General features: G+C 36.8%; 1 protein-coding gene and 1 long non-coding RNA gene across 2 annotated transcripts in view; one reads left to right on the top strand and one right to left on the bottom strand.

Moving 5' to 3' along the window:
- Positions 1-2,786, top strand: part of LOC149085457 (uncharacterized) — a 45,374-nt gene extending 42,588 nt beyond the window's left edge. Inside the window, exon 4 of the long non-coding RNA XR_016192850.1 lies at positions 2,270-2,786. This is a non-coding gene — a long non-coding RNA (uncharacterized LOC149085457). The remainder of the gene's footprint in view (positions 1-2,269) is intronic.
- The window catches only part of LOC149085456 (uncharacterized), a 130,780-nt gene that overhangs the window by 46,609 nt on the left and 65,649 nt on the right, over positions 1-18,522 (bottom strand). The window contains exon 15 of the mRNA XM_089233471.1: positions 889-1,020. Within this exon, the coding sequence (XP_089089597.1) occupies positions 889-1,020 (132 nt within the window). The remainder of the gene's footprint in view (positions 1-888; positions 1,021-18,522) is intronic.

An 18,522-nucleotide genomic window follows, 5' to 3' on the forward strand; every position in this document is an offset into this window, starting at 1 on the left:
CTTGGAACAAGTTCACAATAAATTATCTCCAGTTGCTAGGAGAACAGATCCACCTTTCCCCCTCAAGAAACATTGCCAGAGCAAGGAGATGCAAAAGATTTCACTGTTAATGATGACAACTTGGACTTTCTGCCACAGTCACTGGTGCCACTCAAGGGCATTGGAATGGAGAGTGAAAGTTACTTAATATGTGTGTTTTTGAACATAAATGGACATTTTACGCTTTTTCATCCATAGCCTCTTTGTAGTCATATTTTTCTGTGGCCCCATGCATTTGTTATACACTGTTCACTATACTACATTTTTTCATATGTTTGCACTGTTTTGATGTATAATTTTCTGTGCCCCCACAACTGTTATATACCACCTCATTATTGAATATCATCTTCTTTATTTGCCTTCTTTAATTTTCCTTGTCTCCCCCCATGCATTTGTTATACACACTGTTCCCTGTACATACAGCTTTGCTCTTCCGTATGTCTGCACTGTGTTTTGATATTTGATTCTGTGCTCCCCATGCATTTGTTTTGCACCATCAACTGTACAGCTTTGCTTATCTATATGGATGCGTGCCTTGAAGTTGGAGAACTGCAGAAAACTAACCTCAGTTGACTACCGTTGTATCTCAAATGGGGTTCGAACCTGGATCTTCATGATGAGAGTCCAGCCCCATTACATGTTTCAATTACTAATTAATATCTAGGACTGAGTTTTTCAGTTTGGGAACCCCGGATTTACAGGAACAAAATTAGTTATGCTACACTTTAAATATTGCAGCTCTGACTTACATGCAACTATTTGAGATGAATGTTTTGTGATAAAGGGAGTGGATGTAACTATGCAACTTGCTAAGAATTCTTAGAAAAAGTGAAAAATATTGACAAGTACCAAAAAATGTTAAAATGTACGAATTCTCCTTTATAATGCTCTCTAATAACTCTTTAGTGACTTCTTCGATACTGTCTTCATTTTTTTGCTTAGTCAAATAAGAAAGCACTTCGGCAGGATTTTTCAAATTTCCTGGAATGAAAATTTAATTTTATCTACAAGAACCAAAACAGCTCTGATGAAAATGCAAAATATGTGAAATAAAGCAAGAAACACAAGAAAACATGAAGAGTTTTCTTTCCAATTTTTATAATATTGAATAATGCTCCATACACATCTTTTCTAGCCATACAAAAATTATTTTCATTTGTTGTTATACAGTTGAACTTGGTTAATTCCAAGTCCAAAGTCACTGGAAGCTATCAATTCTTAAAATGTCATCATTGGTTATGAAACTGTTTCACAAATTTTAATAATTTACAATTCTAGTAATTGAACTTAGCTGCTATACATTATTCCACGGTTCTGGAATCAGCATCATTGCAGAATTTCTTGACCATGTTCAAAGTCTGATTTATGGAAGCAGTTCATGATCATCTGTTATGAAACTGTTTCTCAAATTTTGCTTATCTTTCTCATGCTATCAAGGAAATATACTTAACACGTATTACAATCGAAACTTTCCTATACTTTCCAGTTAATGATGACAAAAAAAGATTCAGATTTTGAACATTATACCTTGATTTGTAGGTTGGAAAGCATAATAGGTATTAAATGGTACACAGTCTCGATGCACTTCAGCTAAACAATGTTGAAATGGCATTAAATTATCAAAAAAAAAAGAGTATAGGAAAGAAATAATTTTCAAACTTTTATTTGCTTTAAAAATTTGTGGTTAACAACTTGATCAAGAAAAGCAAATTCTGGCTTCTTGTAGAATTTTTCCAGACTAAATTTGTTCATATAAAAACCATGACTTTTGACCTCCATTTTCAAATTATCCAAAAAATTAAAAAAGTTTGAATTAAACGAGAAATTCCAACATTAAATTAGATTGAAAACTCAAGGGATAAATTCCTGAAAAATCGAATTATCCAAAATTTAAATTAACCATGTTCGAATTATCCAAGTTCTACTACAGTTGTATTTTGTTATCAGTGACATATAAAGTAATAGCCAATGTTTGGGACTTTTTTTCAAAGAGGAAATTAATTTTTTTTTATTCTTTCTAGCAAATAAGCCAATGGGATATGGGTGATTCCCAAAGAAATTGACAAACTGTTTCTCCAAGATTATAATTTTTTTTACAAAATTTCAGAGCACTCTGGTAGCAATTTAAATTTTTTCTAGTTCTTTTAATCCTCTATCATATGGCATTTCTTAATTTGTTTCAGATGGTATCTTTTTTATATCTAATTTTTTTTTAAATTATTGTTTGTAGCAAAACCTCAAAATCTGGCTGTCCCAGCTTGAAAAAAGTGTTAAACAAAGAGACTGCAAATCTTTGGAATTTTTTTTCATCCCAAAAAACTTGTAATCACATTTTATATATCTGCCATAGATGAATAAAATTGACAAAATTTTGAAAAAAAAAAGTTTTTTCTTATGAAAAACTATTTTTTTGTTCTTGTTCTTGTCCCAAAATTTTTCTCATTTTAAAATGTCTATTCTGTTACAGTCATTTGGGAAATATATTTTTATACCAGATTAAATCTGATAACACTTTTGAGCTCATCAAAAGGTTACTTTTAATACTTGATAGAAAATTTTGGATTTGATTTTTGCAAAACGACTTAATATTCACGTTATGTCTTTAGTACCTGATTTTTCTCTGTCGGACGTCCACTCTGATACACCATTATCATAAATAATTAAGATTTTTTCATCAATATCAAGATCAAGTGATAGTACATAGAGATATGCTTCAAAATATAAAAAATTTTCATCAATCATTTAAATTTTTAATGAAAAAATAATAATTTAGGCTAATTTGTCCACTGTGTTATGTCTTCCAAAAACTCAAGCAATGCAACAGAATGGAAACTATGATTTAAAGTAAAATTTTCTTAGTTAAGAGGTTTTGAAATTTTAAGTTAAATTTAATAAGTTATCTATTTAATTTAAACCCTTTACAACTTTCTTCATCATGCTATTATTTCAATTAAATACAAAAGTTAAGTAGTACAGACCATCAAAATCACTGCAGCGGGGGGGGGGGGGGGAAGAGCGCACAGATCCAGGGAGATGTGTGCTCATAAGGGGCCGTTCAAGTATTACGTCATCATTGATGGGGGGGAGGGGTTTTTTCCGATTTGCTGACTTTTGATGACAAGGGGGAGGGGGGGGGGTTTGGATAATGCTTACGTCAGCAACTACCCTTTATGAAAATATGAGTTAGGATTCAGAGGGGCAGAGCTGATGAAAAAATTTTGCTGACAGGGGTGGGGGGGTCGAAAATGGATAAAAATTTGCTTACGGAATACTTGAACGGCCCCTAAGGGGCATTTTAGTATGAGTAAAGGTCGTTATTTACAATACATTCTGCATTTTATGGGACAGAGCAATTATTTTCCTATATTATTTTGGTTCCCAAGCTCTACTCTCCCCCTCCCCCCAGTCCGCTCTGGATCACTAATGTGAGAGGCATAAAGACAAGATTTATACAAACATCAAATTACTATTCAATTTCAACAAAAATTTTTGGAGTAAAAGAAAAATCACCCTGATGACACAATATACAGTTGAGCAAGTCGAGTGTAGACTTTAACCAGATTTTAAAAATTTCACCAGACAGAAATTCAAACTATGATGGAGGGAGGGCATGTTTTTTTCAATTCCCTCATGGAGTGGACCATTTTCGAAGGTTGTAGAGAAGTCTCTGGGTCACTTATCACATTTTGTATACAATTTTTGAGCATATAAAAGTGTATTTGCATAGACTATTTGAGATATCTTTCTCTCAGTTAAACATTTCTGTCCACTCTGTTACAATGGTGCCCACTCTGTTATGGGAAGCGTTTTTGCAGTTCACAGGCAAAACATTTTAAGAACACTTCAAAGTAAGATGTTAAATTATAAATTACCAACCCATTGTCAGTCAGAAATAAAAAATTTTGATTTTGAGTAGCTAAATATATGTAAAAAATAAATGTTTCTATGTGCTATTTCAAAAAAATCATGAAAAACTATCAAAATGACAAAAAAAATGTCAAATTTTTTTAAAACTGTTTTTTTCAGCGTATGTGTAAGAAATAAGCTGATTTCATTATTTTAAGAGATAAAAACAGCAGAAATAATAATAATTATTTTTCTACAGCAATATTTGTTTTCGTAACAGAATGGACAAAAATCCATGACTTTCAGTCATAAAACCCAAAAAATAAAATATTATTGCGAAATAAAAGTGAAAATATTTATGAAATATTAAATATGAAGTCATTGGGGGTTTAATTTGAGATAAATTTCGTTTTGAGAATTGAACTTTGAATTTTTAATTTCAAAAATGTGGAATGTGCACTTTTTTTGGGAATGACCCATATATTAGATCCAACTAAAAAAATCATTGGCGAAAAAAAAAATTGGAAGAAATGTTGCAAGTATAAGCATGGCCCCCACATCTTGGAGCAGGGCCCCTAGGCTGGCATCTCTTCCGGGCCCCCCGGTTAGACTTTTCACTGGCCCTTTCTGTAGTTAATTTATAGCGTGAAAAAGCAAAAAATGATGAGAACTGTCCCGGGCCCCAGGGCTAGAGCCCTGTCAGCCCCCTCTTTGTGGGGGCCATGAGTATAAGCAACACAAATGAAAGAGTACATAGTTAAATATACAAAATTAATGTTTTCATTGCACGTTTGATTTTATTGCAAAATCACTCTGCATGCAGAAAATATATAGAATTTTGTAATATTGCAGAATTTAAAAAAAAGATGCCTTTTTTTTCAAATCATGCCAATAGATTTGTTTTAAAGAATTTAATTGGTAAAAACATTACCTTCATTAAAATAGCTTTTCTTGAGTATTTTACGAAAATAACTTGAGGTACATTTAAAAAAAATAGAAGCAGAACATCTGTCCAATTTATTTTCTGCACAAAACTACTTTGCCTCTTGCAAAGAAGAAATTTAAACATGGTTCACACCTGCAGCTCTGCGCATTGGATAACCTCCTCCTCCTATCCAAAACATGGCCCACTGCTCTGATTGCAGGCATCGGATAACTGGCTTTTGAGGTGAAGCTGTGTGCAGGGGTGACTTAAGTGAGGGTGCAAGGGATGCGGCAGCGTAGACTTTAAATAAGACCCCAAAATTTAACTCAGTAAAAATTCACATGACATCACGCTTTTGAGTCATACCTTGACAACGGAAACGTTGAGAAAATAGATGGGACCTCTGACCGTAATACTAGAAACAACAATGTAAGCTATCGGGGACAGCTCCAGCATGCGGGGAGGGGGAGATACGTGGGGGGGGGGGCATTGCCACCCCAGCATCAAAGGTGAAGTCGACAGATCTAATGCATATATGTATAGATGAATTGACATCATCATCATCTTGCCCCCCCCCAGCAATAATGACTGTACCCCCCCCCCCCAGACTTCCAAGTCTATCTCCGCCTATGAGCTCCAGACAAAATCTGTACCAGTGCAGGACTTATTTTTTGTGCTTCCTGCCTATTGCCTCTCCATAGCCCCTATATCCTGCATCAGGGCCCCTAGGCTGGAATCTTTCATGGGGCCCAAGCCAGATTTTCCATGGCCTCTTCTACAGTTAATTTATAGAGCGCAAAAAAGAAAAATTATAAAGATTTAGTCCCAGACCTCAAGCTTGGGCCCTATCAACCCACCTTTGGGGGTCATTCTCCTCCCTCATAATTTATCCAAACAATTCCTAACAAAAAAAATTCACCCTTTAATCTTGGATTTTGCACCCCCCCCCAGAGCTGACAGAAAACATTTCCTTTGATTTTGTTTGGACAATGGAACCTTTTTTATCATTCACCTCATTTAGCACCCCTCTTGAGCAGTACCCTGTGCAGTTGCAATGGGTCTCATGGCCAAGCGCTGCCTCTATACTGTATCACAAAGGGCAAGTGTGCATTATGGTTCCCTCACCCATGGCCCCCATAAGGGCTCGGGACAATTCTCATGATTTTTTGGCTTTTTCACATAAGTTATATAGAAGAGTCTGTGACAAGTCTGACTGGATACGGGTGGCGCGCCAAAGATCCCTGCTCTAGGATGGGAAAGGGCCATGCTCTTATCCAGAATTTGTTCCACAATAGTCACATGAAAGCGAAGAAAAAATTTAGTTTCTCATTTGTCCTGTCCCTGCAGTACCAGAAACAATTTCAAAAGAAATTTCTCAATAAAAAAAACCTTGTTTATATCATCTTTAGAGGATAAGTGATGATGGCTCAAAATAATAATTGCTATTTTAAGGATTAAGTCAAGTGGCATTATTCAGAATGGTAAAATAATTCTGAAACAAAAAAAAAATTCTACTTGAAAAGCGGGACGTATGCACATTTTGCATGGTAAACAATGATGTGCTGCTTTCTTCTGAAAAAAAAATCAGGTTTATCTCAAGGTCTCCTTCATTGAAGTTCTGTCAACTTCCTGCCAGCGTCGCTATTAGGGGCAGCATATGAGACTTTGCACCCAGGCGGCAGGTAAGCTCAAGCCGCCCCTGGCTGTGTGCACATTGCGGTCGGTGTGAACAGCTCAAAATTACATATCCTTGCTCTCATCTCAGCATAATCCACTGGGAATCTGTAAATCAACACATTCTATTTGGACAGCGTTTTCTTCTTCTGACATACATCACTGTCTGGTTCAATGATCAGTACTAGTGCATGCTCCACATCGAACAAGCTGCTCGACCACACAAACCTCACTCTGCTCAAATTTTTCCTGCTACTCTTCTGTTCTTTAAGCAGCTATCAGTTTTTGTGCTCTGCTGTATTGCTTAGGTATGGACATGGCGGTATTAACCCATATGAAGGCTCTAAGCTCTTAAATGATTTTGGTGCAAAAAATCATTTTTCCCGGTGCCTATGATGCTGCAGGTCGGTAAGTGCCGTAGAAGCCTTATGACAATTTGATCTGGTTAAAATTTTGGAGAGAGAGAGTGAGAGTAAGCAGGTATTTATAGCTAGATAGGGGTGGGGCCTCAGAAAAATTTGTTTTTTCCGGGGTCTATAATGCTGCTGAGACAGCTCTGAACTTAATTTATGTAAATTGAACGAAATCTCAATCCAAAAACTGAGTATTAACATGAGTTCTTGTTCACAATTAGCTTAGTTTCTCTGCTTTTGTCACCCTCAGGGCCGCAAATAGAAACGATAATTTAGTCACTTGGCGGAGAGGAGGGTCTGTATCTACAGTATTTTAGCACATCTTTCTGTAATTTTTAACAGTAATAGAGTAAACTCAGCACCCTTTCTGGTTCAGCACTCGAAGCACCACATCCCCTACTCTCCCTTGATTGTTGGTGGGGGGGGGGGTCAACCTTCAACCTTTTGATGATTTTCAACTGTACAATCAGGTGCTCTTAAAATTTTGGGTTTTTCTACCGGGTGATTGATGATGGGGGAAAAATGTGCATTAAAAAAATATACACTGATCAATTTTCATGGTGCCTCTCTTCTCCTGATGCCCTAAGCACATGCTTATTGGTTAATCCGGCCCTGGGTGTGGACAAAGCTTTAGGTTCAATTGGGGTTGATGTTTGTTGCAGAGCATTGGGTAAAAGAAATGCAGCAAAATTTCTCAATGTGGACAATAGGGCAAGCACTACCCCTCAAAAGTTGTGTATTGACTAATATATCACTCGTTAATTTTTTGAGAATTTTCTACTTCATCCTTTCTTCACAAGGGCCTTGAGGTCTTGTAATGGTATGGTAAAATCATGAAATTTTTTAAAATTGTTGGATGAAAATAACTCAAAATGTCTCGCAGTACACAAAACATGTATTTGACGATAAAAAAACATTCAAATTACTAAATAGCCATATTCCATTGCCAAAAATAAAAAGAACTGGGTTCCTAAATATGGTAAAATACAGGATGTTGCTAACTGTCTTGTCATAACAAACGTTGCCATAAGTTGGCAAAATCTACAACTGTTGTAAAAATCACTGAAAAATTGAGGAAAAATCGTTAAACCTGACAAATATGTAAGATGAATATGTATATGTATTTATAACTATAAATACACCATAATAATTTATGAAAATGTTGTTTATTCATGATTTACCATTAAAAATCATGGTATAACATTGAAGTTAAACATTAAAAATTCAAATAAGCATCATTGAAAAAACGGGACACATTTATAAAACAATTTGGTACTAAAAAAGCAGAAATGCCCTGTAATACAGAACACAAGAGGTCCATCAAATAATTTCAGACATTTTACTGGTCCTCGGGTTCCGAAAGGTTGAGATACGCTGTTCTAACCCATTTCAGTTGAAATGAAGTCGTAACAGAGGATTTTGAAGATCCCCAATCCCATGCCAGAGGATAAGAACTGACGGCTCGGAAATCTCCGCTCTCAACTTCAGCTGCACCCCATACCAGAATCAAGCTTGCAACATTTACTAAAGCATGCGATAGATACGAAATTCCTGACAGGCCTGCTGCCACCCTTGCATCAGAATTACTATACAATTTGCAGAGTGAGAGTAATGAGAAATTAGTGAAAGGTGAAGATATATGCAGATTCACAGATCCAGAGCTGTCTTAAGAGCATCATGGGCCCCCCCCCCCCAGCCAAATGATTTTTCCCGAGGCCCTACCTAGCAAGCATCCAAAAAATTCAACTGCTTCTCATTTTCCTGAGGTCACTGCCATGCATTAACCCTTTACCGATTCTTGAAGGATACTGGGAGGTTCGTGAAAATAACCTATTTTTGCTTTCTGAAATGGACTCGTCCAAACTTTCACCTCTCACCTAATCCCCCGTCCTTCCTTCCATTCAGTTCCTATTCATGCCGGCCACAGCGTTGCTGTTCATTTTTTCGTTTCAAGGTACCCTGTGGAGACAAATTGTAAACTGAAATCACCCTTCTTTATACAGCATTTTTCTTTTATGTAAAGGAGTAGGCACCCAACTCTTTTTTTCTTCATGAAAGACATGTATATATGCATACGAGTTAATTTTAACCCTGTACGCGTATACGGGTCCAGCTGAAGGTCCGGTTAGTTATTTATTCGTGAGCGGCGGTATATCGCCCTTTCTCTTCAAGATATTCTCGCCAACTTTGCCAACTATTTTTTCCTTTTCTCGATTTTTTTTATTTTGTAGAAGTGAACTATTAATATATGAATTTTTAATTCAAAAGACAACTTCAAAAATTAGAAAAGACAACTGCTTCCAGATATAAACTTTCATGTATCTCGATATGAAAACAAATAAGGTTTACCAAAAAAAATTCGGGCCCCATTCCAATTTTACGTTAGTATCAGGAGGGGGGAGGGGGTGTATTCGTTGATTTTTGATTACGAGAAGGGCGACAGTACGAAGCTTGTAAAAACATGAAATTGGGTTCAGGCTGGTGTCATTTTTTTGAGTGGAGTGTCTGTGCTATGCCGACTTTTGACAAAGACAGAGGAGTACAAATATTGGCAAAATTCTGCCGACAAAAGAGGAATCTAATTTATTTTTGGTTCTGTCAGAGAAATTACGAATAACTGACGTTCTCCCCAGGGCCGCAACGAGATGCGTGGTCACCTGGGGCAAGTGCGCATTTTGGCACCCCTTTGTAATGTTGAAGGTAAGGTTTGAGAATGAAATTTGCGCCCCCTCTGGTCCAGCGCGCGGGGCACGAGATCCGTCTGCTCCCCCCCCCCAAGTTACGGCTCTGGTTCGCCTCCTCCATTAGAAAACAAAAAGTGAAGATGTAACGAAATATTTTCGCACACTTGTTGCTGGTGATACGTTGAAACTTACAGGCATACAACTAGGAACATGATAGCAACGTATTGGAGGTGAGGGGATAAACTTAATTTTTCTGCTTTCAAAGTTGCAAAAAGTGCTTATGCACAGTATATCTCCTTGAAAAACTTGACCCTGCTACTGTGCCTCTAGTTCCAGCCATATTGAACTTCCTCCAACTCTTCTTATGATTGGGGGGGGGGTGATATGGAAGGGCATTATGTTTACCCATGCATACAAAAGCGACATGATATTCACAAATATACGGATAACCCTTCAATCGTAATTCAACTTCCCTCCTCCCAACTGTGGTCCTCTTGCATTTTCAGTGTATCTCCGTCATAGGCGTCTGCAGAATTTTCTCGAGGGGGTAGGGGTTCAAAATTTTTTCCTTCTGGGGGGAGGTTACGTTTTTTCTTGCAAAATAACACTATAATCTCGGTTTGAGGGGAGGGATTAGAACCTCAATATCCCCCCCTCCCCCCCCCCCCGTACGCCAATGATCTTTGTCCACGCTTATGCTTGTGATAAAAAGTAATCAGAGAGGGAATCCCCTTCTTATTGGTTAACATAGCATATAAAAGGTATTTAGTTTCGATATAGCATTTTTTTTACCGAAATAATTTTTTTCTAATTTTTGGTTGACTTGGAGGAGGGGATACGGACCCTCTATGCACCTCCCTACTTACGCCTCTGCTTATGACGATATATTATCCACTATCCTATCTCCTTATAGCTATGATATACGTGTACTTGTGGTCTCTTGTTCGTGACTATATACTCGCTGTCGGAACTTTCAATTGGAGAATCGGAATCACCTGAATCCTCATCAAACAAAATACGACGAATTTCTTCATACACGAGACTTTCTTTAGGCATTTTCCAAATCGAAAGTGATGCTTCAAATCGATAATTGATAACTTAAACATAGAAATGATAAATATTTAAAATTCTCAAGAGTAAGGAAAAAGGTCAACCTATTCACGTTTGGATAGAAATGGAATGTGAGTTTTGAAGAAAAATATCTATTAGTAAAACCAACGTTGACCTTTGGATAAGATCGTATCTGTGGGGAAGAAAAGGGGCTGGCCATTTTCTGAATGCACTACCTAGAAGCGATAGAAAACTCGATTTGGGAGCCATACGAAAACTTTACAATCAATTTTGTTGTATGTATTCACGTACTAATCCGGTGCCAGTGTACTTTATTTGGAACACTCCCATAAAAACAGCCCACTTATAAGGTATTATCTGCTTCGTAAGAAAAAGAGAGGTAAAATCACTATGTGGAAGTGTCCCTTTTGCGAAAATGAGTTTTTCAAACTTGACAATGAAAGGACATAAATCCCCTGAACAAATTACAGCCGTGCCTTTTTTGCTCACGTTGACTGTCTTCTTATCAATAATCCTAACCCCAGTTGGTAGTAACCGCAGATGTTTATCAAAACGCTAGATCCGTAGAAAATGAGGAAGTCTCATGCTCAGATACTACTACAATCGGGCAACAATCAGAGGCGTATTTACTGTTTTGCCTCCCTTCTTCCATTCTATTCTAATATTCTTGACCACTTATTCCTAGAATTCACCACCCTGGGAAATACCCGTCTTGGACTCCCGCTCCTGTGAAAACGCCTGTGTCTGTAAATCAGTAAATCACGCTTTGGGCCACTCGCATGCTGGCATACTGCTTCGGTCATTCACGTGCTCACACAATCTCTACGTTCCCCCGTTTTGGTCACTCACATGATAGCACGCTCTATGCCACGATTTTGATCGCTCACTGACCTGGCATAGTCGCTCTTTAGGTTACGTTTTGGTCATCCACATGCTTGCACCCCATCAAGGTCACGATTTTGATCGCTCATTAACCAGGTCCATCGCTCTGTAGTTCTTTGCTTGGTCATTAACACGCTTGCAACAATTCTAGGTCACGCTTTTGATCGCTCACCGACCTGGGGTCACTCGCTTTCTCTTTTGGTCATCCACGTACTTGCACACGCTCTAAGTCAGGGTTTCACAATTCCCAGGCACCAGGTCACTATGACGAATATAGAAATTTGGCGTTGGTGCCTAAAATATTATATGTTTGATTGCTAAATTGAAGTGTTAGGATAACAAAGTTTTTGGTAATTATGTCAGTGTGTCTACCAACATGGAGAAGGGTTGCTGAGTCCTAGATAAGCTGAAAAAAAGCATTATTTTCAAAATAAAGCCATTATTTTAAAAAAAATGCTTGGCTCCTATGAAATTTGGTTGGTGCTTAAATTATTTTTTGATTTGTCAAGCCCTGCTCTAGGTCACTCACTCTCTAGGCAGAAACTGATTTATGATTTTGCCACTCTTTTCACATTCTACTAATTTTCTCGGCCACTCATTCCTCAAACCTGCCGCCCTTTGCTATAGCTCGCTAGGCTCCCCCTGTAACAGTGTGTTTCCCCCCCCCCCCACATTCTTTATTTAGGTGGGTTCTTTTATCATTGCACGGCCATTTTATGCACGAAAATGGGCATAATTGAGCCTGTGCAGTCTGGTGCCAAATCCTAAAGGCAGCCGTCCCAGAAGGAAGTCAAATCGTATTGCTACAGGTTTGTGTACTAACCTCTCAACTAACAATCAAAAACCTTAGTAATACGCTAAAGAAATAAAACAACACTTGCAAAATTGTGCACAAAATAAAATATACTACTGGGTATTATACTACTATCACGGGCTCAGTTCATGTGCATGTTAATGTCCCTTTGCAACATGCCCTTATGTTTTTTTACACAAAAAAACGTACCGTAATGTTTTTGCTTTTTACAAATTTTTCTTCATTGCTTTTACAGTTCTAGTAAATAATATCGGTCGGCGATTAGTCATGTTTATCCAAACATAGAGGGTTTTCTTTGTGTGAACTGAAAATATGCGTATTGATGACCAGGGCCGCAACTAGGGGGGGGGGACAGGCGGACATGGTGCCCCGGAGGAGTGGCGCTAATTTTTGCGGCTTGATTTTCCAACTCCCAGAATCACAACAAAGTACTTTTATACATTTTTGTCACTTAAATTGCCACCCCCTCAAATTTTCCGTCCGGGGCAGCTGTCCCTCCCTAACGCATGATCCAAATATATAACCATTAGAGAAAGTAACAGAACTTGCGAAGCATATGGCCATTAGGAAGGTTGTGAACGTTTTCAAGCAGGACTGTTCCCAGTTTCATAGTAAAAATTCATTTCAGCTTATGTAGAGAATCTTTTCATGTTTTTCATTCGATACGAGGGGGCATCATCCCCATAACAATAATTGTTACAATAGTACATTAAAATTCATTTTCACTTCTAAAAATCTTATTAGGAGTAAAATACTTCTCCGAATTTTGGGTAAAGGAAAGTTCTTTTCATGAGAGTATCGCCATAATTGTAATAAAAAAGAATAAAACATTTTCTGAAAATTTCAGAAGATAGAAGCTTTCAGAAGTTCAGTACGGATAACATTACACAAATGACACAGAACTTTCGGAAATCTATCAATGTTCCAATTAATAAATTGCCAGGATTTTGTTCAGATAGAACACCTGTTATGACAGGCTCAAGAAATTGTGTTGGTACGCAACTAATAAAACAAAATTATTTGATGCTGCGTGTCCTTTTTTTTGCACATAAGCTGGCTCGAACTGTAGGTCAAGTTCCAGAAAAACGCAACAATCGCAAAAGTACAAGATACCATAAATTCTAAATATCTAAACAATATAATCTATTATAAGCAATAAAATTTAACACATCTTGATAATTTTAAAATTACTTTCCCAAAATTATTTCGCCAACGTCGTGGGTAACAACATGATAGTGTAACCTCTCGTTTTGTTGTATTGTTGCAAACAACAGTCAGCTTTATCGAAGTGGAGCTTCCGGAATCCAACTGATGGGGCGTATACGCTTGTCTTTCTCGTTCCCGCCTCTGACAACAGCTGTCAATCAACCCTCCCTGCCCTTTCACAAAAATGTCTTATATACCCATACCCCCCATCTCGGCCGGCTACGAGCGGTTTGGCTGTTTGCATGTAGAGCCGTCTACGGCCGGATTGGTTTTTATAGAGTTAAGACAGCACTGCACAGATCATCATAAGCAGATATAAAGTCCAAAGAGAGTGAAGAAAACTGCAACAAAATCTGCAGAACCAAGTAGCGGGAGAATAAACCAAGCTTCAAGGTCTATACTTTGATGAGAGAAAAGACAAAGAAAAGATATTGGTCATGGAGGAGACGAAAGATGGCAGTTCTCATTGCAGATCTAAAGTAGAAGAACCAGGCAATGTGTACCTTGAGCATGTTTCTCCATTAATTCCTTCAGCAGCTAGAATCAAGGAAGTTCTGTTGCCTTTTCTGAATGATGGAAACATTGATGTATCCCAACTTACAGTGGTTGGATGCAATGGAACAGCAATGAATACAGGAAATTCAAGAGGCATCATTTGTTTACTAGAAAAGGAGTTTGGAAGATCTCTACAGTGGATAATATACCAGCTTTACTCTAATAAGCTACTACCACTCGTGGTGAGTTCAGGGTGGTTCATTGAACCAAATAAAGAGTTGCATTGTTATAAAGCAAGTCCTGCAAGAGTGTCGTTAATAAAAAAAAGTTAGACTTATTGAAAATTCTCAATTGTATTGTACCATTACAAAATTGCAAAATTTCAAGGCTCTTGCAGAGAATGAAGTAGAAAAGTTGTGAAAAATTTTACAAGTGATATATTAGTTGATACACAACTTTTGAGGGGTAGTGCTTTTCAATTATACAACTTTTATTTATTTTTTATTTCACCCTAGTCAGCAATATAACATGTTTTCAATGTCATGGTAAACGGTGCTTCACATGCAATAGATCCAAAAACGCAGATAACACAGGCAGGAACAACCTTATTTTTGCACAGTAAGTTGGATGCCATAAACAAAAGAACATTTTGAATTAAAAAAAAAACAAGACTACAGCATCACAAATAAAAATACCAGCATACCAGTGTTTATTAACTGCCAGACACTGCCATCAGCCAAATCGGGCCGTGACTCACTATTTCATTTTTCTTCAGTTGTGTGTATGACTGAGACTTCCACACCCAAAAAAGAAATCAACCGGGTCGCGGGCTTCTAAAGGTTTAGAACTACGGTAGTATACTATACTAGAATTCCATTTCATATTAGTTTGTGATGCTGACATCATGTTTCAGTCACAATTCAGTGCTGCGGTGTCGGTCATTGTGACAGACTCCCATCGAAGAATCTTGGTTCTAATCCCACCAGCAGCACAGTGGTGGTTGGCTGAAGTTGGTTTTCTGTGGTTCCCAATTTTGAGGTGCAAATGCAAGCTAGTCTCCAATTTGAAAAATGTCTCTCAGAAGAGAGCAGGCAGACCATGAACACGATACTTGCCTAACTCAAAAATTCAGACATCTGCCACTTTTACTTCCAATATGGAAGCCCAGTATCAGTAGCACCAGAAAACTAAACACACATCATTTCTGCATGCAACTAATTAGCTATGAATTTCATAGAAGAATGTTTCCGAGGTGCTTGTACAGTTAAGTAGTAGTCACAATTCATTGGTGTTCTTTTGTCTCTGGCATCAAACTTCACTTTTCATCAACAGCCACTTTTATCTGGAGATGTTATGCTAGTACTTGTTTGTTAAGAAATGATTAGTTACATGGCCCCCACATCCTGGAACAGGGCCACCAGGCTGGGATTTTTGGCGGGCCCTCTAAGCTAGAATTTTCATGGGTCCTTCCATAGTGAATTTATAGTGTGAAAAAACAAAAAACTATGGCAATTTTCCTGGGCCCCAGTGTTGGATCCTTGTCAGCCCCATCCTTGTGGGGGCCATGGTTATATGGTAAAGCTTGATACACCAATCTAATAATTCAGATTACAGATGTGCCAACAAGCATGCCTTTTTGGATGTCCATTTAGATCTGACATATTCTGCTACAAGAACAAAAAGAAAACTTGCTGGTTTTAATAGAAAACATACCAAGGTTTATCAACAGTAATATAAGCTACATGACTGATAAGAATAAAAACTACTTCTGGATTGTGCGTGTTTTTGAAATACAGTAGACTCTCAACTGTCCAGCTCGCGACTAACCAGTCTCCATACTATATCGCCTGGTTAAAAAATAATTAAAATTCTCCATAATAAAATGAATAATTTATTTTGTGAAGGCATTTCAAGTGTAATCTGTTTGTGTAATCATTTATCAATGAAATAAGTTAAAATATTTTTTGTAAGAATTAAGCTAATGTTTTGAGTTAATATATTGTTTATTCTAACCCCTTCTACGGCACAGTGAAAATTACTAAACATTGTATAAAACCCCATATCTCAGGGTTCTCAAACTGTGTGTCAAGGTTTTTTGAAGAGATCCTTTGTTAAACTGATCTGGGGAGCCATGGATAAGCATTGATTAAGGAAAGGGGTGCCACTGGTGGAAAAAGTTTGAGAACCCTTGCCATATCTTTCGAATAAAGTAGGCTTTCTTCCAATTTTCAGCAGGTGCAAAGTAAGGGGGTAAATAGGGAAAAGCGGTCCATTGAAGAAATCATCTATACAAAATATCTGGGCTTGCTAATGCTAAAATAATCATTTAAGGAGGCGAGATATCTTGCCAATGCCACTGAGAGTGTTGAAAGTGTATGTATTCATACAGTATAGTGGGCATGATTTTATGTTTCTTGCAAATAAGTTAGACATTATAAAGTTTATCTATATTTGAACTTATCTTAAAATATGTATATTTATATGTATAATATTATCTTAAAATATTTTTATTTGCAAAAATATCAGATAAAAATTGACTCAAAAACTTCTGAGTTTTTTATTGTATATAGAAGAAAATTGAAAGTATTCTTTGAAACAAGTTTGGAAACACTTGAAGTAAATATAAACTTTTTGAAAGAGTTTTGAAATTTAACATTTTTAGGGCATTTTTTCTGTATTTCAATTAAATTTGCCAAAATTTCAATTTTGAAGTATATTGAAAATAATTTTTTTGTGTGTCTTTACCACTAAATATATCAATTGATGCAAATGAATCAGTTTCTTTGTAATGTTACTCATGAACATGCTATGTGCATTCAAAAATGCTCTATTTATAGAACATAGACGTTTTAAGAGAGTAGGTTTCACATACAGTATCTGATGTGTATTGGGCTTCTTCAGTATTCTTGTTTGAACAGCAGTTTATTTATCAGAAGTCATCAAGTGCAGAGGGGCAAATTCTGGGTAAGATGAAATTCTAGACCAAAGAATGAGCTGTTTGGGTTGGATTGTTTATATTGAGTGCATTTTTTTTTCTTTCACTCTTTGAATACTTCTTACTAGTTAGTCTAACTGAAATATATGCTTGCTGTTGGACTGGAACACAGATGAAGAAAACATTTTTGAAAATGATTTCATGACAACAGCACCAGCTGATATGTGTGGAATGCTTGATATACTTTGTGTTGATGAAGATAAAGTGTTGAAATGTCTTGAAGCTTGTGCTTCAAGATGATTCAAAGATTACAAACATAATGGTTCAGTATATACATTTTTCTGAGCTGTGGTGGTAGTTGTGTTGCATCGAACTATTACACTCATGAATTATTGGCCTATGTTAAAAGATAGTCACATGCTCACACACACACAAAAGCTAAACTGACGTACTGTAGCCTCAAATCTTTTACACTACTTATTATTCATACTTTGAGGCATGGATGCGTGAGCCAATCTCCCATTAAAAAGTCTCACCCTAGAGAGCAACAAGCCTACAACAGTACAAATCTTTGCACTTCACCCATGGTTTGAAAAATAGATGGCAGCACCATAACAAGCATCACATAGAAACAAACTTCATGTTAGGTTCATAACATGTACACACACATTCCAACATGTACCAATTCATTAGAAGTTTTGCAGAGGAATATGGACAAGGCACATGTTTAGTAGTTGCCTCTAATCTTGAAAACAATAATGAAGGAATGAGTGGTGCTGATGTAATGGATAAACATCTTCGAAGTTAAATCAAACTCAATAAATGGTGGAAGAAGTGTTGTTCTGTCATGTTAGATTATATTTAAAAAATTATGAGAAATGGGTTGGGAGCCAGGATATTTCAATTTGTAATTTCAAATAGAAGTTTTCTTCAAATAAAGGAGAATGTGAATACTCACCCAAAGCTCTGCTGTAGCTGGAATAGAAGTCAGATCACCTGATGGACATTATATTATGTCTACAATGTAAGTACAGTGTGAATTGTGCACCAAAAAAAAAAACAATGAATATACTGGCAAAGTGAAAAATGAGTTAAACCAAAAGTGTTTCCATCTTATTACGGACATTAGAAATAAATCTGAATTATTTGTAAATATATTTTCTCAGATAAATAAAACAGTTACATGTTGTGAATTGGTGATATGAAGTAAAAAATTGGTTACTATAACGATACTCCAGAAATATCATCATACAAGTATAACTTACGGGTAGCGCAAGTTTCTGCCTTCACCTCTCCCAAAGCGTCAATGTTTCATTTATGAAGAAAAAACTTTTTTCCTTGAAATTTTAAATTGATCTATGAATAAGCATGTAAAAGAACCCAGAATCCCAAATTTTCCTTTCCTGAAACATTGATATCTCCTCACTCAGCCAGTTTTTTGTATCTGTCGTATTAACAAGGGAGAGTGACATCTTTTGTCAAATATTTAAAATACTCATCAAATGATAGTTGAAGACAACACTTTAAAGCTGAACTTA

Source organism: Pholcus phalangioides, unplaced genomic scaffold (genome assembly GCF_987345545.1).
Source record: "Pholcus phalangioides strain wild (caught in Gottingen) unplaced genomic scaffold, Ppha-v1.0 ptg000007l_1, whole genome shotgun sequence".
Taxonomy (NCBI): domain Eukaryota; kingdom Metazoa; phylum Arthropoda; class Arachnida; order Araneae; family Pholcidae; genus Pholcus; species Pholcus phalangioides.